Source organism: Brassica napus, chromosome C6 (genome assembly GCF_020379485.1).
Source record: "Brassica napus cultivar Da-Ae chromosome C6, Da-Ae, whole genome shotgun sequence".
NCBI classification, from domain to species: Eukaryota; Viridiplantae; Streptophyta; class Magnoliopsida; order Brassicales; family Brassicaceae; genus Brassica; species Brassica napus.
In genome coordinates this window covers 29,673,174-29,698,023 of record NC_063449.1, presented here as the reverse complement: position 1 = coordinate 29,698,023, position 24,850 = coordinate 29,673,174, and the positions used below count along the sequence as shown (strand labels likewise).

Here is a 24,850-nt window from a genome sequence, read left to right as displayed (position 1 = left end):
CGTCTCTATGTCCGTATAAAACACGTGGGCCCGCCACTGTCTCTTTGCCCGTATAAGCCCTCAGATAATTACTTAATTATTTTTAGGACCTCCTACTTACTATTTTAAAACCATTTGACCTTTCTACTTAACATCCACTTTGGCTGTGAGCTATAACTTAGCTTACACATGGCATCTCCCTGTGCCCAAATAATACAAAATCACATATTTCCAAAAAAAGCCATCTGATAATGATTAACCCCTCCTCATACTACTACATAAAAAATAATTTGACCTTCTTTCCATTAGAGGAGCAACATCTATTAGGTTACATCTAAATAAAAAATAATTTGACCTTCTTTCCATTAGGTTACATGTGATTAATAATATTGAAGTATAATATTATTAATCACATGTAAACTACAATTATAAGCCCTTTCTCAAAAAAAAAAAAACTACAATTATATTAACGTTGATTCTACACGTGCATGCACGTATTATAATAATGAAAAATCACATGTAACGCATATGCATGATATTTAGGTATAACTACATGTGGCATCTCTCTATAGCATGTAATAATATGTAGACTGAAGTTATATATCGCATGTAAGTTAGCTTACATGTATGACATTATATTAGCGCTGATGTTATAGCTCATATGTAGTACTAGTTTTTGTCTTGAGTCTTTGTTCTTACTTCAGGTTTTAAATGTTAGCATGAATAAAGTTTTTCTTTTCACATTCCTAGCCCTATCTAACCCTCTTCAGGCAAATCATTTAGCTGGTCTCATAAGAAAGAGAAATGGCAAAAGAGACAGAAATAAGGAAACAAAAAATAACTATATGACATCAGTAGCTATACAAATATACATATATATTTCACACTCCTATGTAACTATACAAAATGTTATACGTATATATTTCAGAAAAGAGAGACTCACAAGGCGATCAAGGCTCCTTGGTCCCTATAAAATATTCAGAGAGTAATAACTCCCAGCTGTCACAGTATTTTTGTCTTCTTTTTTTGACTATCTTACTCTCCCATTAGAAACTTTTACCGAACCAATAGTCCAAAAATGAAAAGAAGAGTCCCAAAATTATATTACACACACCAGTGAGACCTCTCATTATATAACAACGTTTAGAGTTATACAATTTCCACGTTTTATTCCATTAGGGCATTCTAAGGTTAACTCTCCTTTCTCTCTCTCTCTCTCTCTCTCTCTCTCTCTCTTTCATCTTGTAAGAAAAGATTGTGGTGTTCATTGTTTGATTATTGTAAGAACTTGTTGCATTTTCCATCATCATCATCTCAATCTACTAAACTTGTTGTTCTTCCAAATTTTTTTTTTTTAAAGGTTAAAATCAACTTCTCTTGATATGATTTTTTGCTTAATTTTTAAACAGAGAAGAGAAGATGTATTTGCTGAGGTGTTTGACAGGAAAAAATTTAATTAACAAGACAATAACACTGAGCAAGCTTAAGCCAGCAGCCTCATACTCCACACGAGCTAGGAAGCCAGATGGAATAAAGGTTAGTTTCAAAGAAAAAAACCCACTAAAAATGATTGTGTTTCGTTTTTGACCAAAAAAAAAAATTATTGTGTTTCGTTGATTGTGATCGATTAAAATTATTGTTCCTTGTGTTGTTGATTGTGGTTGAAACACAAAATCAAACGTGTTGGTTATTACATTGGTTTAACCCCTTAGAGTCCGGTTTAGCTTCCGTTAGTTATTTGGTATCTGGTTGTTGAGATTTCCGGTTTAGTCGGTGGTTTAGTGTCTCCGGTTAAGTTATCTTATTAATCTATTAAAACTGGAGTACAAACAGAAAATAAACCTTAGTTTTCCTCAATAATTACGTACCTATGCCACTGTCTTTAAACTCTGTCGTTTTATGTTCAGACCATACCAGTGCTTTTTATCAAATCGTATTTCCCGTTCTCTAGCCCACAACTTTCGGCGGTTTGGTTTGGAATAAAATCAAAAGTTTTGGGCTTATTATACATCATGACCCAGATCACAATGACAACTTATAGTATTCAAAATCAAACAGGGCTTAATGGTTGGTTTATTTACATCATAGCAACAAATCAAATAAACTTAGTGGTTAACAACTAAATGGGCCACTTATTAAGATACATGCAACAAATCAAATAAATCTACTGTTTATATTTAGGCCCATAATCATAATCTTATATTTAAAAACCTGTTTTTTGAACATTAATCTATTAAAACTGGAGTACAAACAGAAAATAAACCTTAGTTTTCCTCAATAATTACGTACCTATGCCACTGTCTTTAAACTCTGTCGTTTTATGTTCAGACCATACCAGTGCTTTTTATCAAATCGTATTTCCCGTTCTCTAGCCCACAACTTTCGGCGGTTTGGTTTGGAATAAAATCAAAAGTTTTGGGCTTATTATACATCATGACCCAGATCACAATGACAACTTATAGTATTCAAAATCAAACAGGGCTTAATGGTTGGTTTATTTACATCATAGCAACAAATCAAATAAACTTAGTGGTTAACAACTAAATGGGCCACTTATTAAGATACATGCAACAAATCAAATAAATCTACTGTTTATATTTAGGCCCATAATCATAATCTTATATTTAAAAACCTGTTTTTTGAACAAAGGGTTTTATATTTAGAAACTGTTCTTTTTTTTTACATTCTTATTATTTTTGAACGTTGTTTTTTAACTTGGTTTCATTATTTTATTTAGGGTTGGACAAAAACCCGGATCCAAAAAACCAAATCTGATCCGAAAAAGTAGTACGAAACCCGAACCAAAATTGATTAAATACCTGAACATGATCAAAATTTTGGTATTTAAAGAACCAAAACTAAACCCGATCCGAACCGAAATATTTTGGGTACCAGAAAATATCCGAAATAGATTTATAAACCTATATATTAATTATTTTTTAGATTATTAGAAAACATCCAAAATATATTTGATACTTTTAAGTTATCCAAAATATTTGAAAATATATACAAATAATCAAATATAAATGTCTAAAATAGTTAAAGTATACTCAAAACACCAAAAATACTTAAAATATTTATTTATTCTCTATCCAAATAATCAAACCAAACAAATTTATATGTTAAGCGTAGGTATTTTGACATATGTTATTCAAATTTATATGTAATATATTATTTTGTTTATAGATTTTGAGTAATTTAAAATACATAATGAATTTTAAAATTTTAAAAATAATTTAAATGGGTTATCCGAACCCAAAACGAACCGAATCCAAACCGAAATTTAGAAATAGCCGATGGAGCTGAAATCTTTGACCCCGAAAACCTAAAATCCGAATAGATCCGAACGAACCCAAATGGGTACCCGAACGCTCACCCATAATTTTATTGGTTTGTCTATATAGTGTATTTGTTTTTAAAATCTCAATACAAAATTTGAATTTTTTATTCGACTTTAAAGCAAAATATTTATAATATAATTTAATAAAACCAACAAGTATACTTAAATCTCTAATAATTTTTTTTACCAAATAAACTATAAAAGCACAATATAAAAAATTACAATCTCATAGTTTATACATTAAGGCTAATAACATTGAAAAGACACACTAATGTCAAACATGAAAATATATGAAACTATAACATAATAAGTATAAAACACATATGATTATGAAAAACAGACAACCGCGCGCCGCGCGGGTGCTAGTTTCACATTGAGGAGAGAGACAAACCTTATCGTCTTCTTCGTCTTCTTCCTGTCTCTCCCAACTACACACCATAAGCCTTGATCATCCTGTCAGATTAGTGCAAAAGAGTATTGTTTATGTTCAGAACGAGGAAGAGGGTTTTTGTTTGAGTCAAGGGAGAGTTGGGATTCAAGACGAACGGTTTTTTGATGGTATGAATTGTTGACGAGTCTCATCTTCAAGATGGACAGCAATGGTTTACCCGTGGATGCTATCAACAGTGGCAAGTTCACTGATGTTGCATCGGTCCAAGTTTGAAGCGGAGGTTGCTGCTATATGTATATGGATGTTACTGTCTGTTCCAAGATTTGACTAGTAGCTAGGAAGCTAGTTCCTGTTTTTCCATGACCTGATTCTTGAATGTTTGTTTTGCAGAAGGTTGAAGCATACCTCGACCGCTACGAAGAGGAAATTCCACATCAGATTTCTGGATGCAACAGTGTCCAAGACATGATTGACGTTATGCCTTTGGTCTCTCTCGTCACCAGTCGCTATGAACTAGCGAGAATCAAGACGGGATGGAAGGACATTGATGTGGAGAATAGACTAAGGAAGTTGGACTCGGTTGGAACTGATTTGATAGAATGGGCAGCAACACATATGAATCCAATGTCTCTCGTGATGATCTTCTTCAACCACGGGATTGTTTCTGTCAACACAATTGCCTCTACCCGCAATGTAAGGAGAGTTCATGCTTTAGCACTCACAACAGGAATGCTTGAAGATGAATGGAATCGATCAAGGATGATACCATTGTATCTACAGTCAGCTAAATCTTCTCTGGTAGACTGCAAGTTTCCTTTGTTTTATGACTGTGATTGCTCATGTGATTGCTCATTTACGTTGGTGGTCTTGGTTTTTGCAGGAAGTTGAACATTTGGCTTCTGTAAAAGATTTTTGTGAAGCTATCTCTACAGTCAACCATCTCGTTTCTCTCTACCGACAAAGTGCTGCTGAAACCGGATGGAAAGACCGTTTTCTGGAGAAGAATCTAGAGAAGATGACTGTGATTGTGAATGATCTAGAAGACTGGGTAGCATCTAAGAATCCAAACTCACTGGTTATGATTTATCTCAAGCACGGGATTGTTGGTTCTGTCAACACAATTTCCATTCCCAACAAAGTAAAAAGAGTTCATGCTTTAGCACTCAAAACAGGAATGCTTGAAGATGAATGGAATCGATCAAGGTTGATGGGATTATACTTACAGGCATCAACATGTACTCTGGTTGACTGCGAGAGACTATTCCATGGTGCAGAAAAGAAGGGATTGCTTCTCTTCAACCAGATGCTGACTGTCTATTCGAGGCATGATCCTGACAAGGCTAAGAGACTGTTCGATGAGCTGATCGGAACTTGTCCTCCTGATGGTGCTACATACATGGGCCTTTTACATGCATTAAGCGTTGGAGGTGAACCTTGGGAAGCGATTAAGGTCATTCAGCAAATGGAGAGTCGTGGGGTTCAACCTGACCCTCGACACTATGGAGTTGCAGTTGACAGTTTTGCTCGGACGAGGACACCAGATTTCATCAAGGCAGCTATCGATATTCTCAAATACTTTCCATCTGCAGAGCATGAAGTGACAATCAACAGCATTCTCAGCCGTTGTGTCCCTCCTTCTGGTGTGAAGCCTGTTTCTGCAAAAGATGAGTTGGAACTTAAGGAAACCATGAAACAAGCTCAGTTGGATCTTGAGGAAATCATCAAACAAGCTCTGGTTGAGGGGTTGGATCTTGGGAAAGTCATCAAACGAGCTCTGGATCAGGGGTTGGATCTTCAGCGAACCCTCAAACAAGCTCTCAGTGAGTTATATCATCCGGAAACCATCAAACGTTTTCAGGATGTGTTGGATCTCACGAAGACCATCAGAGATGCTCAGGTTGTATTGGATCTTCTAGAAACTATCAGACATGCGCAGGATTTGGTGGACTATCTGGAGAAGAAGGAGTCCAAGTATGCTGTTCAGGACAAGACTCATTGGAGGCTCGCAAGGTGGGGGTTGAAGTGGCCCAGGCGTGTTACCAAGAACTAGGAGCAGGTGAATCGGTCGGTGGTTTTTGGATCTTTCTGGTTCTGATTTTTGTTTTATTACTAACTCTGTGTTGTGTATTTGTGAAGGATATGACGTGGAAGATGAAGAAGTAAGCAAGGAAGGAAGGAAAGAAGGAAGATCTGTCTTGTTTTATCTGTTTGCTTTTGGAGAAACCCTTATTATCTATCCGTCTGTCTGCCTTTGGGAGGATTCATAACATTGAAACCCTTATTATCTATCTGTCTGTGTGTATATATTTGGTTTTCATGTGTTGTGTGATTGATTCCCTATCCCTTCGGGACAGTTTCTTCCCGTTTCTGATGCTCCTTTCCTCCTCTTTATAGTATTTTTGCCTTTGCTGTTCATAAGTTGCGGGACTTGACATGTAGCCCCTAGGCATTCTGAGTTTAAGGTTCTCATGTTTTATTCACTGCTGCTTCTTTCAGTGGGATGTGAATGGCTTTTATTTTCTTTGCTCGCATCAAGTTATGGACCTTCCTCGATAGCTCTTTAGTCTGCAATGCATTTGGTAAATGATAAGTTATGTTGTGGGACTTGGCATATAGCCATTTCTCAGTTATCCACTAACCTCCGCAGCTGTGTATCTCCTCGGTGCTCTGCTTCTACTCGCCGTCCCAGCTTCTTCTGGTACTTTCTTCCTCTCTAGAACACACTCAGCTTCGATTTGATGAACGAAAATTGATCTGATCGCGGATAGTTTGCTATGCGAGTTCGGTTTGATTTTGACCTGTTTGTATAGCGTTTAATCACTCAGTCTCTGTAAACTGGATTCATCATACTCTCTTTGTTTTGGTAAATATATTGGAGGAAAAAAAATGTCATATGTTAATACAAGATGTAAAGCCAAATGGCAACTCTCAAATCTATAGAAGAGATTTACTGTATAGGTATTTGAAGTATTCTTTATTTTGTTGATCATAGCCTCTAGTTTTAGAGTTTAAGTGTTGGATGCTACAATACAGTGAGTACTTCATGTATCATAAAAAGACATCAAAAGCTGTATGTATTATTCATAGCAGGTAAAAAAAAATTCTTAATCATCATAGCTTCCCCTAAAAGGTAGGGGATTAATAACGATTCCCCTCCTTCCCCCCCTCTCTCTCTCTCTCTCTCTCGAGCGTTTTGTAATTTCAATATAACTTTCTATTTTCCTATGGAATTTTCAGACTTTTAAAGAGTTTTAGAATCAGACAAACTTGTGACTTCTGTTATAAATAGTTGTTACATCTAAGGAGCTAATAGATTAGAAATTACTGCTACGAAATTATTAGACTTATAAATGAGTTTCAGAATCAGACAAGACTTGTATGTAATGACTAACTACACCCTGATCCGCGCAACCGGATATTTACTTTCAGTTTTAAATTTTACTTATACTAAATTTCTTTTTGGGGGCAAGTTATACTAAATGTTATACTTGTGTTACATAGTTATTATAATGTGTTTTAAAATCCGACCCGGATTCGAGGCCGAACCGATAAATCGGGTGACCTATATGTAATCTAGTTTGGGTTTTAAAAAAGCTATTATATAAAAACCCGATAAAACTTGTAAAAACCGTTAAAATCTGGAATTTGACTACCTGATCAACCATTGCTTGACCCAGTAGATAAATCCTAGTTATTTTCTTCTTTAGATTTTTTTAATTATATTATTAAAATATGTTTTATATTCTAAGTAAGAAGTTAGTTTTTTACCATCATCTAGAATTTGATTTCCAAAACCGCACAGATATTTATTTATTTATTTAGTTTGTTTTTGTTTATACTAAATGATTCGTGTGTAAAATTTAATCTTCGTATATATTTTTTTATTTTTTTCAATAAAAAAATGAAAAAAATAGAGAACTTGTATCATGGATTAACGATTGTTTTGAGTAAAATTTAATCGTAATACTTAACGATCTTTACAAATTTTACCGGGTTTTTTATAATAAATTGAGATTTCTTAAAATGAATGTATAAATTAAGTTTAAAATAATTACAAATTAATTATGGGCTTAAGTTCGTATAAATATACATAATAATTTGGGTCATCTTAAATTAGTTGTGGCCGAAAATTTTAACTAATTATTTAATTATTCTATGAGAAAGTTAACAGTAGAAAAAATAATTTGAGATGAAAAATCTCTACAAACATATATTTACACACGCTAATTATTTAATTAATTATTTTGAATTGATTGTTATTAGATATGAAAATCGATTGTATTGTTACCAAAGCTGGTCGAAAGAATAATTCAAAATAGAAAATCCCTATAAATATGCACTTACACTTGCATTTACATGATTCAAAATAGAAATTCCTATAAACATGCATTTATTGTTGTTTTTTAAATTAAAGTTAGATTTAGGATATGCATTAATTAAACTGTAAAAGACAAGAGTTTTAAAAGGTAAGTAAATTTATTACTTCAATGGCATATGATTGTAAATAAATTGAAAAACTGAGGGATAATTTATATGGATACTTCTCTTTTAATAATATAGATGAGTCTAACTTAGTTAGAGGAAAAGCTTGCTCATCATAATTGCCTTGGTTAGATGTTACTGCTGTGAAATTATCTGCTCTATTAAAATATAGTCTTATTTTTTATCTACCATACACAAGTCTATGTTAGACAATTCATTAGAAATTTAATTAAACATCCTATAATTACTCATATATGATATTCTCCTAACAAAAACAATGTACATCTAAACAATAACATTTTTCTAAGAAAAATAAATATATTGTCATTAGGTAATTATCATTTGACTGTTTATATATTCCATTAACTAATTTTAAAATTAAATAGTATAGCCCAATTCTTTTTAAATTATCAAAATTAATTTTTATATAAAATAAAATAAATAATATTTTATTGGTTGTAACATTTTATGTTGATATTTTTAGTAAAATTAAAAACATTAAACTGAAATATAATATATTAAATAAAATAATATTTTAAAATATAACAAAAATAATTTAATTTATTCACATAAAACCATTTTGAGAATAAAAATTTCTAAACAAAGAAGCTAATAATTTTTTTTTATTAATTCATATAAAACTAATGTTTAAAATTAAACTATTAATATTGATGTTGCATTTTAAATAAATAAACAAAAATACTTCATTAATATATGATTTGTACAATATCATCAAACAAATTTCAACAAATATAAATTTTCAAAATAAATATTATATACATAAAATTGATATTAGATATATATCTTTATAACATATTTTATATTTTAAATATTAATTTAAAAATATAAATATATCCGCACGGATGTGCGGGTTAATATCTAGTTAGACCTATAAATGAGTTTCAGAATCAGACAGCACTGTGTGTGATGAATTTGTATATGATAATTGTATTAGATAAGAGTCTTATCATAAGACTATAGATTCTACATATCACAGAGATATAGAAAATAAGAAGAATCATTATCTCTTCTACCATCCCAAAATAAGACAAGACAAAATGTTAGTTCTCTATTAAAGTTCTATCTTGGTCGGAGATCAGACTTTGCCTTCGAGTTTATCGTTATTAACAAGAGGAAGCAACTCCATCTTGGTTCTTGGTGTGCGAGGAGTCCTAGGACTTTGCCTCACGTATCCATAGAATGTGCATCCCAGAAGCGTGATCCCACGTCCAACAGCATTCATACACGATATCGGATTACGGAATATCAACCATGACACCAATACAGCCACCGCAACCTGCCAAAAGTACATGAACCATGCTCTCAAGACAGCATTCTTATACGATTATTGGGTTTTAAGATTGTCCTTTTGTTACCTTGAGGTTTCCAGCTACGTTGAATGTGACTGCAGTTGTGGAATGAATGACTGACGTAGAAGATGGAAAAGTTGAGACAGAAGGCTAACACACCAGAACTGAATATAATGATGAGTGCTGACCAGGGAGACGGGGTGTGCTTCAAACCAACTCATAATCCCGTTGCCTTCCAGTAATAGTGCCGGTATCCCGAGAATCATGGTGGCGAAAGGAGACATGTAGTATACTGTGTTTATGCTACATAAAAGAGAGAACAGAGAACAATCAAATCTTTCTCCTACGCAGACAAATATTCATTGGTTAACTTCCCAAAAAAGCTCATGTGATTTACTCTTAACCGGAAAGAGAGATACATCAATCACATTTTCAATCAAGATTAAGATGGCATCACATGACCATCTAGTGCAATTGAAGTAACATCACTCCAATGAAGACACAACAAGGAGCACTGACCTGTGAAATTTGTAACCATGAAGAAGAGACTCAGCAAGAATGGTCTTCGTGGAAGTAGCTAAACACCCAAACAGAGCAGCAGCAGAATCCAAACAGCTTTGCAAATAAATCGCCATAATGATATCAAAATCTCACTATTCAATTTTACGTAACTTGCGCTCCACTACAATTCTAAACTTGCAGTAATTGTAATATTTTCTGATACATCAACGCAGCAAAAAAACATATTACATTAATGATTTCCATATGTAATTTCATGGTAGTATTCCAATTTTAGAAGTTAGAACTCGCTTAGAAGTTAGAAGTTACATCAAGTAACAAAGCGAATCTCTATTTCAAACAAGTAACAAAGCGAATCTCTATTTCAAACAACAACTATTAGCTTCGATCAAATCTCTTTTTCTTGAGCAAGGAGGAGTCTTAGAGAATCTTACATCTATTTGGATCTTGCATGCATCTTACGGATCTCTTTCCTTAGGTAGCTAACAACCTGAACATGTTATACAAGAGTAAATCGTTAGAGGTGTAGGGCAGAGAGTTTGATGGATAAAGAACTTGAAAATATTACATGCAAAACTTAGAAGAAGAGGTGAAAAGGCTTATCTCTGTAGATGCGAGTTTGATCTGTGAAGTTTACAAGCCGAGATGGAGTAACTGTGGCTTCTCTGTAGCCGAATCTCCATTTCTTCTGTCGGCGACTCGTCTTTCTCTCACTCTCTCTCTCTCTCTCTTTTGTTTTTTCAGGTTCCAGATGAAATGAGGAGGCAAGAGGGTGCAGGACTTTAGGGTTGCCCGCGGTTCTTTTGGGCCATCCCGCTTTGAGCCCAATACCACACAGTACCAACCCGCGAGGCCCGCCATTTTGCGGGATACCAAATATACAGCCCAAACCCGCCCCGCCCCAAGCCTTAACGGGCCTGTCCCGCGGTCCAGGTTCTCGGTTGACATCACTATTCTGCACAAGGCGTAAATCTTAACCTAAGTATGTATCTCTTTAATAATTTTGAATCTTAAATATTTTCTAAATCTGAGGCAAAAAAATGAGAATAAATTCAAAAATCAATATTTATATCGAACACTAACCAAAATAACACAGAAAAAAAAAATTATCCAAGATAGGTAGGATTGACACGTGAATGTAAACTTCTCATAACCATAATTAACTTTTAAATTGATAAATCATGATATAAAACCGAGCTGGTATAGTTTCATTGTAACCAAATAGTAAGCATGAGATTCTTCGGTCTAAACATTAGGTTTTTATGCGATAAACATTTTTTGACCTAAAATATTTTAAAAAATGGGATCAGTTAATTAGTAAATAAATTATGTAATTAACAAAAAAGTTTTTAAAAAATTGTTTAAGGGCCAAAATTATTAATTCGAACAATAATATAAATTTTATTTTTCATACGATATTTCTTAAATAATTTTTATATAAATTTACCTATCAAAAGATATTTTACATCGTAATATTTTATAATTAAATATTATATAGTTTTATGTACATATGAATGTTTACAAGTTTATTTTACGTAATAAAGGATATTTACGGGGAAAAAAAACTTTATCAAATTTTTTAATAATTAATTAATTATTACATGATTCAAAATCAGAAAATAATTTATTATAATGATTTTTAAATTGATAATATATTTATTTACAATTTTTGTAAGAGTACTAAGCCCGCAAGTGGGCAAGACACCTATAGTTAAAACTAAAAACATAACATAACTAAAAAAGATGTACTTTGTGACGTAAAAAAAAACACTGCAGATGTAAGAGCATGATTATCCCTAGAACCCATTAGGATCTCTTAATGATTTTTTTAGTAATAAATGTTAGTTAGGAACCTTAAGTTAAGAGACACCTAATTTTTAACCTCCATTGCTAGTTTCTTAATTAAGGGTTAAGAAATTGTTTTTGATTGTTTACAAGATAGAATAAGAATGAAGAACATGCGAAGTAGAATGAAGAACAAAGGCTATCTATACAAGTTTGTGAATTACCTTGAATATATACAAGTTTGTCTCTGCATCAAATCTTCCTGTGAACTAAACATACAACAAATAAACAGATTTATTAAGAGTTTGGCTTCAAGCTCTGCAGATACTCTCTTCATATACTTCACTGCTAGTTTCACAGACGCCAATTTTATCTGAAAATCACATTTGTAAACGCTACACACTTGAATACAAACTTCCATATTCCAAAATTTCTATTTGCACAAACTTTCACCATGTAAACACGCAAAACAGAAAACACAATAATAGAGTGAAGACAAACCAATCTTCTTACATTGTCCTGCCTGTGCCAGCCAGCAACAATTCACTTTAATCAAAGAATGGGGACCATAACAATTGCTGTTTCTATTATCTTCTTCATTCATCACACTACTCCAATCAAATAGTAAGTAGTGACCACAAGTAACTAGCTAAATCAAACCATTACGATTAGTACATATACTAAGCGTGATCAAAGAGCTACTACACCAAATGTGTTTCTGTGATTAGGTATACCTGAGAATGAGCTTGTCCCAGTTCTGGAAACGGCCGGCATTGATGAGGTTCTCAACAGTGACAACCCTGTGGCTCTCTTTCCTCCCTGTAAGCAAGAAAACTCTGTACCCCAAATCTATAACTCGTTGATAAAGCTTCAAGCTTGGTGCTATAGCTGGTGCCACTCCTCTCTCAACCCACTTATCGAACTCTGAGTGATCAAACACCTCAACCCTGCAACATTGCTTGGTAGCGAGTAACAAGATTAAGAAACTAAACTTTGAGATTGAGGAAACGTGTACCCAAAGCCATGGTCGATGTAATAGGGAAGATTGGACATCGATGTCGAAAATCCACGCATCCTTGTCGTCGCCGGCGGAGAAATGACGGTGCTCGCAAAGACGGAAGCCTCTTCAGAGACTCTCTCAAGATCGGTGACATAGCCCTTGACGTAGTCGGTGCACTCCGCCGGAATCGTGCTCCACGGGGCGAGGTTGTTGGTCTCCACCGCGAATCTCCAGCTCGTGCAATGCAAATTGACCTCGTCTCCGACGGGTACTTGAGAATCGACAACGGTAATGGTTTCGAGCATCCAATCAACAGGAATCTGGAAAGTCTTGAACTTTGTAGCAGCTGATTCCTTCAGTTCCTTAATCAAACCTACAATTGATTTGTCTGGTAATCGGATGAGAATCTCCCTGATGATCTCTGGAGGAAGTTCGAAAGATTTTGGTGAGGTTTCCTTCATGATCTATTCTCTCCCCCGTCTCCTCTTCGTCACCTCAATTACTGCGTAGAGAGAGAGCGCAAAAAAACGACGCCTCTCTTCTGCCCATTGATTTTGCTCGATGGGTTTCGACCCTTTCCTTCGAACGGAGAACACTAGAAGATGGAGAGGCGAAAGAGAAGAAAAAAAAGAAAGAAAAGAAAATAGAAAAAAAAAACTTTAACTAGAAAGCTGACACGTGGGTTTAAAACTCCACTAATAATCGATCGCCAAACACTCCAGTTAAGGATCGGTAATACATCTTTTCTTTTCTTCTGATTATCACTTTTTACCCTAAGAAACCCACTAAGTATCAGGGTTAATGATGGTCTAACTAAATAAAATCTTATTAGTCTTGCTCTCAATGTGAACATATTATCAAAAATGAGTATCGAACAAAACTTCGTTGTGAACCTTTAAATTCACCTCTATTAAAAGTTTATCCTAAGTTTAAAAGTTCACCCTAAGTTTTGTTCAATAAATAAATAAATAAATAAATAGCAAAATTATGTGGCTCGATGAATAGCAAGCTTTCTTAAATTTGAAATCTTCATCTTGTTCAACATCTTGAAAGCATCATCCACTCTCCCAACCATAACGTACCCATTGACCATTGCTCTGAATGTTGAAACGTCAGGTCCCACCATCAATTCCTCTTCCTCACAGTTTGAAAACATCTTTGCAAAGAACTCCTCTGCCTCCGACATCTTTCCTTGTTCGCATAGACACGCGATGATCGTCCTATAACACGTCTCACTAGCCCACGACAACGGTATAGTCTTTTCATCACTAAAAGACTTCATCACTATACCAATCGTGTCGGGATAGCAGAATCCTATAATCTCATCGAACAGTTCCCAAGCTTCTGTTTTCTTACCGTGCTCGACCAAAACTCGCAAAACCCTATTTCCGACAATATCGTTCATCTGTTCAGACATGTCCAAAACCTTGTATATCTCCATAGCTTCCTCATCTTTGCCTTGCTTGAACCAATACTCCATCAACGATACCTTATAGAGTGCCATTGCCATGTGATATACTCTCCATGGGAGTTTACTCTTCAGTTCCTCGATTATTTGGCTAGCCTTTACGTATCTCCCTGCATCCAACAACCCTCGAATGAGTACGTCGTAGACCATGAAATAACAACGCCCCATGGACGCCACTAAAACGCAAGCTTCGTCGAGTCTTTTAGCATCAACCAAGGCTTTCGTGAGTATCACGTATGTATCCACCCCTGGAGACAAACGTCCGTCTATGACTATGTGACTGAAAAGATCAAGAGCGTCGTCGAGACAGCCTTGGTCGCAGTGAGCTTTGATGATGAGATTGCAAGAGAGCATGTTCGGGAGTGTTTGAGACTCGTTGAAAAAGTAGTTGAACAGAGAGATGGCTTCCTCGTAACGTTTTGCGTCGCACATGGCTCCAATTACTGAATTGCAGATGAAGACAGTGTCTCTTTTGAAACGATACTTTTCAGAGACAGCGTGGTGAGAGTACTCGACGGCTTTGTCGAGATTAGACAGCCCGAGCATTGCTGTTACTCGGTAGCGCAGAGATATTGGGCGGCGATCCATGTCGATGTCGTCGCAGTTTGGATTTATTTTTGGGAGTGACGAAGGGTCTCTTCCCAGTGGGAAAGGGATCATCGCCTTCCCCACCGGAACTGCTTTCGATAAGGTCGGGTTTTGGACAATGCGCCTGAGGAAGGACATGGTGGAAGCCCGGGGAGGAGGAGTTTAGGGTTTGCTTTTTCTTTATACTGCCGCAGAATCCAAATTTAGAAAAATATTGTCTCTAATTATATATATATATATATATATGTATACCGTTGGGCCTCTCTTCGAAGCCCACTACCAACTATATCGCCCGGCCCGGCCCGACCCTACCCGACCCGACTATGGTAAATATTGATCCCACCTTTTATGATCATGTTCTTCACGACTAATATTTATGTGTTTTGGTGGATTTCTAGGTGGATGGATTATGGGAGGCGCATGTCTTAAAATATTTTTTTTCGTAAATACACTTTGGTATCTCTTTGTCAGTAGGACTCTTAAGCTAATAAAAAGGTGTAATCTTGGTTTTGCATGCATCCATTCATAAAATATCTGGATTACCAACAGTAGATAAGTACTTCAATTTGTTTGCTTTCATTCATCCCAGCTTGCTCTACACTTTTATTATTTCAACATCTCAAATTGTTAAAAAAAAAAAAAAAGAGAGAGAGAAAAATGATTCATAATTATGTTGCTCTTTCTCCTCCATTTTTTAATCTAACATTCTGTTTCTGAAGCTTCTACTAATACATCTTCATACAACAACTCAGAAATTAGGTCTTTGATCTGCCTTCACCATTTGTGTAATCATATTTGTGTCTAAATCTTAATCAAAATTTATTTTATAAAACAATAGCAATTTAAAAGTTGACCCGTCAACATATATTCGTTTCTTTGTAATTATATACACATATGTCTTTTCTTTGTAATTGTATTAGTCTATTTTAGATCTTAATCCGTGCTTCAAGTCCGGGTATAATGTTGTTTCTATTTTTTTTGTTTTTTTTGTGTAAATATGTTACATTTTTCTGTAATTTGTTTCTTATATGTTATAAAAATTTAATTTATAAGTTTGTGTATAATATTTTTTTAAAAATATTAGTAAGAGATTTTGATAAATGTATTGAATTTGTAATGTTGCATAACTATACAATTGTGTTATAGTCATTGCATACATCAATTTTGTACTTTATTCTAAAATAGTGGTTAATTTTTTTTTAAAAAAAATAACAAAGTATAGTTACAATTTTGTTTAGCAATTAAATAGATAAAATTATATATTTTCATTAAATTTTCATGATTTGATTTCATAATATAATTATTTATATAATGTTATTATTAGATGTCCATTAAAAATTATACAATACTCAAAATTCCTTGAGAAATTACCACAAATAGCACATTCATAGTACTACTTTTCATGTTTACACTAACCACTTTTACCCTCACTTTTAATGAAGGGTAAAAAAAAATTATACCCTTAGGGTTAACTAATCTAGACTTAGGGTTTAGAGTTGAGGGGTGGGGAAGGGTTTTTGGAATGTGAAATTTAGGATTCTAATAAATATATAAATAAATACTTAAAAAAATTTTAAAAAATAATTTCAAACATAATTTTCGTTTTTCAAAAAGAAATTTGAAAAAAAAAATTTCAAAAAGAAAAATTTATAAAAAAATTCGAATTTGAAAAAGTATAATTCAAAATTTTTTTTATTTTTTTATTTCTTTTTTATTTTTTATTTAAATATTGATTTATTATATATATAAATAACAAAGGCATAAGAGTCTTGAAGAATGTATTTATGAAAATGTCTCCTTAGTAGTGGTAAAAATGAAAAGTGGTACCATAAAAGTGGTAAACATGTAATTTTTCCAAATCTGTTCCACTTATATCCATGAAGTGATGATTAAATAAAAAAAGCTTAGGATTGAACCACGTTTAATATTTATTTTTATTTACACATTTAACCATTATATTTACAATAAATTAAATACTTTTTGTAATTTTTTTATTTACAGATTTTGTCATTATATTTAAAATTAATTAATTACAATTCTAAAACTGATGGTGTTTTTGATAATCTGGAAATATCAATATAGTATATATTATATAAAACAATTTTAAATTTAATATTATCTTATTTAGTTTAGACAAATATCAAAAAGTCGAGAGTTCAATTTTCAAGAAATAAAATCTCATAAATTAATGATAATTCATGGAAAAACTAATGCAAAAAATTAAAAAATAATATTTTATTTCATTTAAAATAAATTAACAAAAACAACAGGTTAATATTTATTAACTTGCACAAATAAAAAAATATTATCAAATATATATGAAATATTGGTAAGTGGCAAAAATATATACACTCGATCATGTATAACAAATTTTAAACAAAAAAATAAAATAAAAAATAACACATGTGTGCACGGGTCAGAATCTAGTGAACATTATAAACACTTAGTATATTCTTCTGCTTCCTCACGTTAAGACAAGCGAATAACGAAAATGTTGGGCCAAAAACCTTAACAGACACTGACATTTTTATCTTAACTAAAGTACTTACTTCTTGAAACACCATTAAAATTATAAACGAAGCAATTCTTGCGCTTCAGCGTCTAGCCTATCAGAACCGTCTACGTCAATAAACGAAAAAAAGCAAGCATACGGTCTAGATGCATCCCCGCCAATATCGTCACAAAAATCTCAGAACCAGTAAAAATCAAAATTTTAAAAAATTAATCAGGCTCGAAAAAATCGTCGACTTCACATGGAGTTGCATCGAAATCTTCATTCAAATTGAACGAGAAATCCTCCGGTTCGGAAACGGTTTATGGATTTCGATTCCATCCATAAACAACGGCTCCGGAGGAAACTCGGAATCCCAGAAATACTCTCTGCTACGGTCGGCTTCACCTCCGCCGCCAGATCGATCGGTTCCGTCTCCAGCTCCGTTCTATACTCTGTTTCCTCTTTTGACATTGATTCGAAGAACAGACGTCGGAGAACAGAGGCTCTGGCTCCCCGAATCGCATCCGGTAACCGTTTTCATATCGATAACCGGCGGCGTTTCCCCCGGCGAAGGAGGAGGAGTCAGAAAATTCGTCAGAGCGTTGTGACCTTTGAGTCGAATCGCGGCTCGATTCCTCCGCCGTAGCGAAAGTCCCTGACCAAATCCGAATGCGTGTCGAAGAATCCCTTATCTCCGCCGCGAAGGATCCCCACCGTCTCTGCCTCACGCCTCTGTACTTTCTTGGATCCGACACGTCAGCCTTTCTCTCGCCGCCACCTCTCTCCGGCTTGCATCTAGCTTTCCTCGCCGGCTTTGAGGAGGAGGGTTTGGTCTCGCCGAATCTGATCTCCTCAACGTAACGTTTCACTCTCGGAGTCGGACAAACCTTGTCGTTTTCTTCGTCGCTAGATGAGACAGTGGCGAAAGGGTCAGTGAAGGCGATTCGGACCACTCTCGGAGAGCCGTTGGATGGTTTAGCTGGCACGGGTTTGACCGTACAATGTTCCGTGAACTTTACTCTTCTTGTTCGTTTCTCCATCTCTCTCCCTCTGTAATAATCACACCAAAAGAGAGAGATACTAGAGATAGATTTTCTTTCTTCTTTTAACTGTGATGTGAATCGTGGAGACTAGGGGGTGGGCGTTCGGGTACCCATTCGGGTTCGGTTCGGATCTATTCGGGTTTCGGGTTTTCGGGTTCAAAGATTTCAGCCCCATTCGGGTATTTTTAAATTTCGGTTCTGGTTCGGTTCGGATCTTTGCGGGTTCGGTTCGGGTTCGGATAACCCATTTAAATTATTTTTAAATTTTTAAAATTCATTATATACTTTAAATTTCTCAAAATATATAAACAAAACAATATATTACATATAAATTTGAATAGCATATGTCAAAGTACCTAAAATTAACATATACATTGGTTTGGTTTGAATATTTGGATTGAGAATCAATAAGTATTGTTGGTGTTTTGAGTACACTTTAGCTATTTTAGACATGTTACTTTTGACTATTTGTATATATTTATAAGTATTTTGGATAAGTTAAAAGTATCTTATATATTTTGATGTTCTTAATATATATTAAATCTAGAAATAATCAATATATATAGGTATATAAATCAATTTCGGATATAATCGGGTACCCGAAATACTTTGGTTCGGATCGGGTTCGGTTTCGGTTCTCTAAATACCAAAATTTTGAACCCATTCGGATATTTAATCAATTTCGGTTCGGGTTCGATACTACTTTTTCGGATCGGGTTCAGTTCGGTTTTTCGGATCCGGGTTTTTTGCCCAGCCCTAGTGGAGACAAAGAGATTAGAGTCAAAATGTTAAAGTAGGGAAGAATGCCGTTTCTTAGGAAATATATAAGTCATTGTTATAAGATAAACTTTGAAATGATCCTCCACTCCTTTACCAACTTAAGCACTATGATCATCTACTCATCAAGCATTATGATCATCTACTCATCAAGCATTATGATCATCTACTCATCAAGCACTATGATCACCCACTCATTTACCAAATCAAGCACCATCTTTGATATTTTATGTATTGTTGATCACTATAAATACCATCACTCATCTCACTCTTTTGTACACCATTACATCTTCTTCTTCTTACTTATAATAAACTCTCTCACTTATAGTAGTGTTATTTACTTCATACGGGTATTAAATTCTACTCTTATTTAAATTTCTCGATACTATAAATTATAAGTTATTTCATAACACGTTATCAGCACGATCACTCTGCGATTCGGTAAAATTTATTTGTATCATTTATACCCTGTTATAATGGTCGGTATACCGCCTCTACTATTATTTATATCATGTTATAATGGCCGGAATACCGCCTATATTATTTACTAGTAATTTAATTTATTTATTGGTCGGCCGAGCCGCCTTATATCTTGTTTATTATTTATTGGTCGACTGAGCCACCTTATATTCTGTTTATTATTAATTGGTCGGCCGAGCCGCCGTATAATTTATTTATTATTCTGCATTGATCGGCTGAGCCGTCGCATGATTTGTTGTCATATAACATAAATATTTCATTGTCATAATTTTTCACTTTTATGAAATTTTATAGATTTGATTGACCGTTTAATACGATATTTTCAGACTAATTTTTGGTGCACTCGATTTAACCCAACGGTCACAAAGAAAATGATTCAAAAATTTCCCCTTTCTCCAACGGTCATGAACAGTAATTTTCATCTATAAATACAACTCATTTTCACTTCATTTCATCATCCAAAACATTTCATCTTCTCTCAAAAATTTCAAAATCGCTCTCCTCCGATTTTTCAAGAAAGATGATTCGCGCACTTTTGTTTTTATGTGCCATTTTTATTTGTGTTTCTATTTATGGTTTATTCGATGGAGAATTTACTCCGAGTGAATTTAAGATGATTATCGGTTTAATTTTCTTTACATCGCTTCTCCTTGTAATTGCTTGTATGATTAATGTAAACGGTTTTTAAATTATGAAGTTTCTAATAAAATTATTATTTTGTGTTTTAGAAATACAAATGGAAAAAGTAGAGAAGCTCCAATTTCCAGCTTTAGACATCACTGGTACCAACTACATTTCATGGGTTACAAATGTTGAACTTCATCTTGAATCTCTTGGTCTATCCCAGACCGTTAAAGAGAATAATACTTCAACGCCTCAAGAAAAGGCTAAATCGGTAATCTTCCTTAGAAGACACCTTGATGAAAGTATTATTTATGACTATGCCAACATGAGAGACCCTAAAGAGCTATGGAAGTCTCTGAAAGATCGTTTTGATCATCAGAAAGACATAACACTTCCACTTGCTCGGGATGAATGGCAGAGTCTCAGATTCCAAGATTTCGACAAAGTGATGAATTACAATTCTGCTGTGTTAGGAATTGTGGCTAAATTGAGATACTGTGGTGAAACGATCACCGAATCTCAAATGCTTGAGAAGACATACACCACATTCCACAAGAGCCACATCACCCTGCAACAACAGTACAGATTGCGGGGATATACCAAATTTTCGGAATTGGTTGTAGCTCTTCTCATAGCAGAAAAGAACAACGAGCTTCTGATCAAGAATCACATGACCCGTCCAACTGGTTCTAAACCGTTTCCTGAAGCAAACGCATTAGATGCGAAGAAACCACTAAGGGAAAATAATACCTTTCGGGCTCGCGGTCGCGGTCGTCAAAACTACCGTGGACGACGACAAAATTACAATCCAAAAGATAGGAAGTCATTCCAGTGGGTCCGCTCTGAACAAACCCCTAAGGGCAAAGAACACCAAGGAAATACCTCCCAGAAGCGAGAAGAAGCTTGTTTCAGATGCGGTACTAAGGGACATTGGTCTCGTTTATGTCGTACCCCTGCACACCTTTGTGCTCTATATAAGGAGTCCGTCAAAGGGAAAGAAAAAGAAGTAAACTTTGCGGAACACTCTGAGGGTACAACGCACCTTGATGCGTCTGACTTTGTGAATGATTTCGAGGAGACCGCTATCACGGAAGTTTAAATGCCCATCATGTGACTCTTGAAATTCCACAATTATACCATAAATAATTGTTGTTTGTGGAAGATTAATGTATAATTATTGTGTGCTTTTCACCTTCTTATGTATAATTATTGTGCGTTTAATGTTTCCTAATGATGTATAATATTTTATGAATATTATTATCTTATGATTAATTCTTTTTGTTTGTCTCAGAAATGGACATTACAAATGGAACATCAACCAAGATCAATACTAAAGATATTTGTATACCAGATAGTGGAACAACGCACACTATTCTGAAACACAGAAAATATTTTTCTGAACTAAAATCGACAAATATCACTGTTAACACAATATCGGGTCCTGCAGACTTGATTGAAGGGATTGGTAAAGCCCATTTCACATTACCTAATGGGACAAAATTCTCGATAAATAATGCACTATTTTCTCCAAATTCTAAAAGGAATTTGTTGAGTTTTAAAGACATATATATTCAAGGATTTGATACTCAGTCTGCAACTGAGGATGGAAAGAAGTATATGTATATTACTCTTGAGAAATCGGGAAAACAAAAAATATTGGAAAAATTACCAAAACTCCCTTCTGGTCTGCATCATACATATATAAGTGCCATTGAATCACATTTGGTGATTAAGGAAAATTCTGGTGATTTTACACTATGGCATGATCGTCTTGGTCATCCAGGCACTACAATGATGCGAAAAATCATCGAGAGCTCACATGGTCATTCACTGAAAATCCAGGAGATTTCTCAAGGGAATAAAATGACATGTGTTGCATGTTCTCTAGGAAAATTGATCGTAAGGCCATCGCCAACCAAAATCGATAAAGAATCACCAAAGTTCCTTGAAAGAATTCAAGGTGATATATGTGGACCGATACATCCACCATGTGGACCATTCCACTATTTTATGGTATTAATTGACGCATCCAGTAGATGGTCACACGTTTGTCTATTATCATCTCGAAATGTGGCATTTGCGAGATTTCTAACTCAGATAATCAAACTGCGAGCACAGTTTCCTGATTATACTATTAAAAGAGTTAGACTAGACAACGCTGGTGAATTCACATCCCAAGCATTCAATGACTATTGTATGGTAATGGGAATTGAAGTTGAACATTCGGTTGCTCATGTTCATACGCAAAATGGTTTGGCTGAATCTTTAATTAAGCGTCTGCAATTGATTGCAAGACCATTGATCATGAGATCAAAACTTCCAACCTCTGTATGGGGACATGCCATTTTGCATGCAGAAGCACTCATTCGGATCAGACCGAGTGCATACCATAAGTATTCCCCACTACAGTTAGCGTTTGGTCGAGAACCAAACATTTCCCATTTTAGAATCTTTGGTTGTGCAGTATATGTGCCTGTAGCACCACCACAACGAACAAAGATGGGACCACAAAGAAGGTTGGGAATATATGTTGGTTGTGATTCTCCATCAATTATAAGATACCTAGAACCACAGACTGGTGACGTCTTTACAGCACGTTTTGCTGATTGTCATTTTGACGAAAATGTATTCCCAGTTCTAGGGAGAGAAAACAAAAATGTTGGAAGTGATATTAAATGGAGTGTACCATCATTGTTGTATCTTGATCCTCCTACTAAAAAGTCAGAACTAGAAGTTCGACGAATTATGCATTTACAGAGTATAGCTAACCAGCTACCTGATGCATTTGCAGATACCAAGACGATAACTAAATCTCATATACCAGCTGCAAATGCTCCTGCTCGTATCAAAATGCCAAATGAACAAGAAAAGGAGGATGACACACAAGAGCCAAAAACACGCCTGAAGCGTGGTAGACCTGCTGGTTCTAAGGATAAGAATCCTAGGAAACAGAAGAAAGCTGAAATATATGATGCACCCAAAATAGCAGAAAATATTTTGGAAGAAATAAATGATAAGGACTCTGATGAATCAGAGCATCATGAATCGAAAGATAATCATGAGATTTCTATTAATTACATCCATAATAAAAAGATATGGAAAAGGAATGAAAATGATGACATTGGTAATGTTTTCTCATATCTTATGTCAAATGAGGTAAATGAAGATACCGATGATCCAGAACCGAAATCCATATATGAATGTCAAAAGAGACATGATTGGAATAAATGGAAAGAAGCAATACAAATCGAACTTGATTCGCTTAACAAACGAAAAGTGTTTGGATCTATTGTACTCACACCTGGAGATGTGAGACCAGTTGGGTACAGATGGATTTTCGTTCGAAAACGAAATGAGAAAAATGAGATTACAAGGTATAAAGCTCGCCTTGTAGCCCAAGGATTTTCTCAAAGACCTGGTATTGATTATGAGGAAACATATTCTCCTGTAATGGATGCGATCACATTTAGATTCCTGATGAGTCTAGCCGCTGATAAAAATCTTGAGATGTGTCTCATGGATGTTGTTACAGCTTATCTATACGGATCATTAGATACTGATATCTACATGAAAATCCCTGATGGATTTAAAATGTCAGAAGCATTAAGTTCCAAACCTAAAGAGTTATGTGCAATAAAATTGCAAAGATCATTATATGGGTTAAAACAATCTGGACGAATGTGGTATAATCGTCTCAGCGAACACTTGACAAAAGAAGGATACACGAATGATCCTATATGCCCTTGTGTTTTCATAAAGAAATCAACATCCGGATTTGTGATAATCGCGGTGTACGTTGATGATCTTAATATTATTGGAACTCAAAACGAAATACAAAAGGCATCAGAATATCTAAAAGGAGAATTTGAAATGAAAGATCTCGGAAAGACACAGTATTGTCTTGGCCTTCAAATAGAACACTCTCAAAAGGGTATATTTGTACATCAGTCTACATATACCAAACGAGTATTGAAACGCTTTAACATGGATAAAGCAACTCCTCTTAGCACCCCAATGGTCGTTAGGTCACTTAATATTGAAAGTGATCCATTTCGACCACCTGAAGAGAAAGAAGAGATACTTGGTCCGGAAGTACCATATCTAAGTGCAATTGGAGCGCTGATGTACCTTGCAAATTGTACACGGCCTGATATATCATTTGCTGTGAATCTTTTGGCAAGATTCAGCTCATCTCCAACTCGAAGACATTGGAATGGGATTAAACATGTTTTTCGTTACCTCCAAGGGACCATTGATTTAGGCTTGTTTTATCCTAAAAGTTCAAAAGGTCAAATGGTTGGTTTTGCAGATGCAGGATATCTTTCAGATCCACACAAAGCCCGATCACAAACAGGATACGTTTTCACGATCGGAGGCACTGCTATTTCTTGGCGTTCTCAGAAACAGACGCTCGTGGCTACTTCTTCAAATCATGCTGAGATGATCGCACTCCATGAAGCAAGTAGAGAATGTGTATGGCTAAGATCAATAAGTCGACACATCTGTTCAAGCAGTGGGATTTACAAAAATATGGAGCCAACCATTCTATATGAAGATAACGCGGCATGTG

At 34.9% G+C, this 24,850-nt stretch overlaps 4 protein-coding genes and 2 pseudogenes across 11 annotated transcripts; 2 read left to right on the top strand and 4 right to left on the bottom strand.

Moving 5' to 3' along the window:
• Positions 1 to 3,558: 3,558 nt before the first annotated feature.
• Positions 3,559 to 6,086, top strand: LOC125588659. Of its 8 annotated transcripts, none has more exons than XM_048760280.1 (4): positions 3,559 to 4,019; positions 4,101 to 4,508; positions 4,591 to 5,774; positions 5,847 to 6,086. In XM_048760280.1, exons 1-3 carry the CDS (start codon positions 4,002 to 4,004, stop codon positions 5,758 to 5,760), a joined length of 1,596 nt encoding a protein of 531 aa, XP_048616237.1. In that variant the 5' UTR covers positions 3,559 to 4,001; the 3' UTR covers positions 5,761 to 5,774; positions 5,847 to 6,086. The 8 variants fall into 8 exon arrangements, with proteins under 8 accessions (XP_048616237.1, XP_048616240.1, XP_048616235.1 ...); XM_048760283.1 differs by having other exon boundaries at positions 3,561 to 3,877; XM_048760278.1 differs by having other exon boundaries at positions 3,567 to 3,990.
• Positions 6,087 to 9,115: 3,029 nt separating this feature from the next.
• LOC125588666 lies at positions 9,116 to 13,392 on the bottom strand (annotated as a pseudogene).
• On the bottom strand, positions 9,289 to 10,137 carry LOC125588468 (UDP-galactose transporter 1-like). Its single transcript, XM_048759822.1, has 3 exons — positions 10,022 to 10,137; positions 9,691 to 9,805; positions 9,289 to 9,489 (listed from the first exon to the last, which is right to left on the bottom strand). The coding sequence occupies exons 1-3, from the start codon at positions 10,135 to 10,137 to the stop codon at positions 9,289 to 9,291; spliced, it is 432 nt and encodes a 143-aa protein (XP_048615779.1).
• Positions 13,393 to 13,791: 399 nt separating the features above from the next.
• LOC125588661 (pentatricopeptide repeat-containing protein At3g60960, mitochondrial-like) lies at positions 13,792 to 15,058 on the bottom strand. The gene has a single exon (XM_048760290.1). It carries the CDS (start codon positions 14,998 to 15,000, stop codon positions 13,792 to 13,794), a length of 1,209 nt encoding a protein of 402 aa, XP_048616247.1. The 5' UTR covers positions 15,001 to 15,058.
• Positions 15,059 to 17,223: 2,165 nt separating this feature from the next.
• On the bottom strand, positions 17,224 to 18,606 carry LOC125588667 (annotated as a pseudogene).
• A 1,786-nt stretch (positions 18,607 to 20,392) lies between these two features.
• Positions 20,393 to 21,379, top strand: LOC106454379. The gene has a single exon (XM_013896506.2). The coding sequence runs from the start codon at positions 20,393 to 20,395 to the stop codon at positions 21,377 to 21,379; it is 987 nt and encodes a 328-aa protein (XP_013751960.2).
• The last annotated feature ends 3,471 nt before the right edge of the window (positions 21,380 to 24,850 follow it).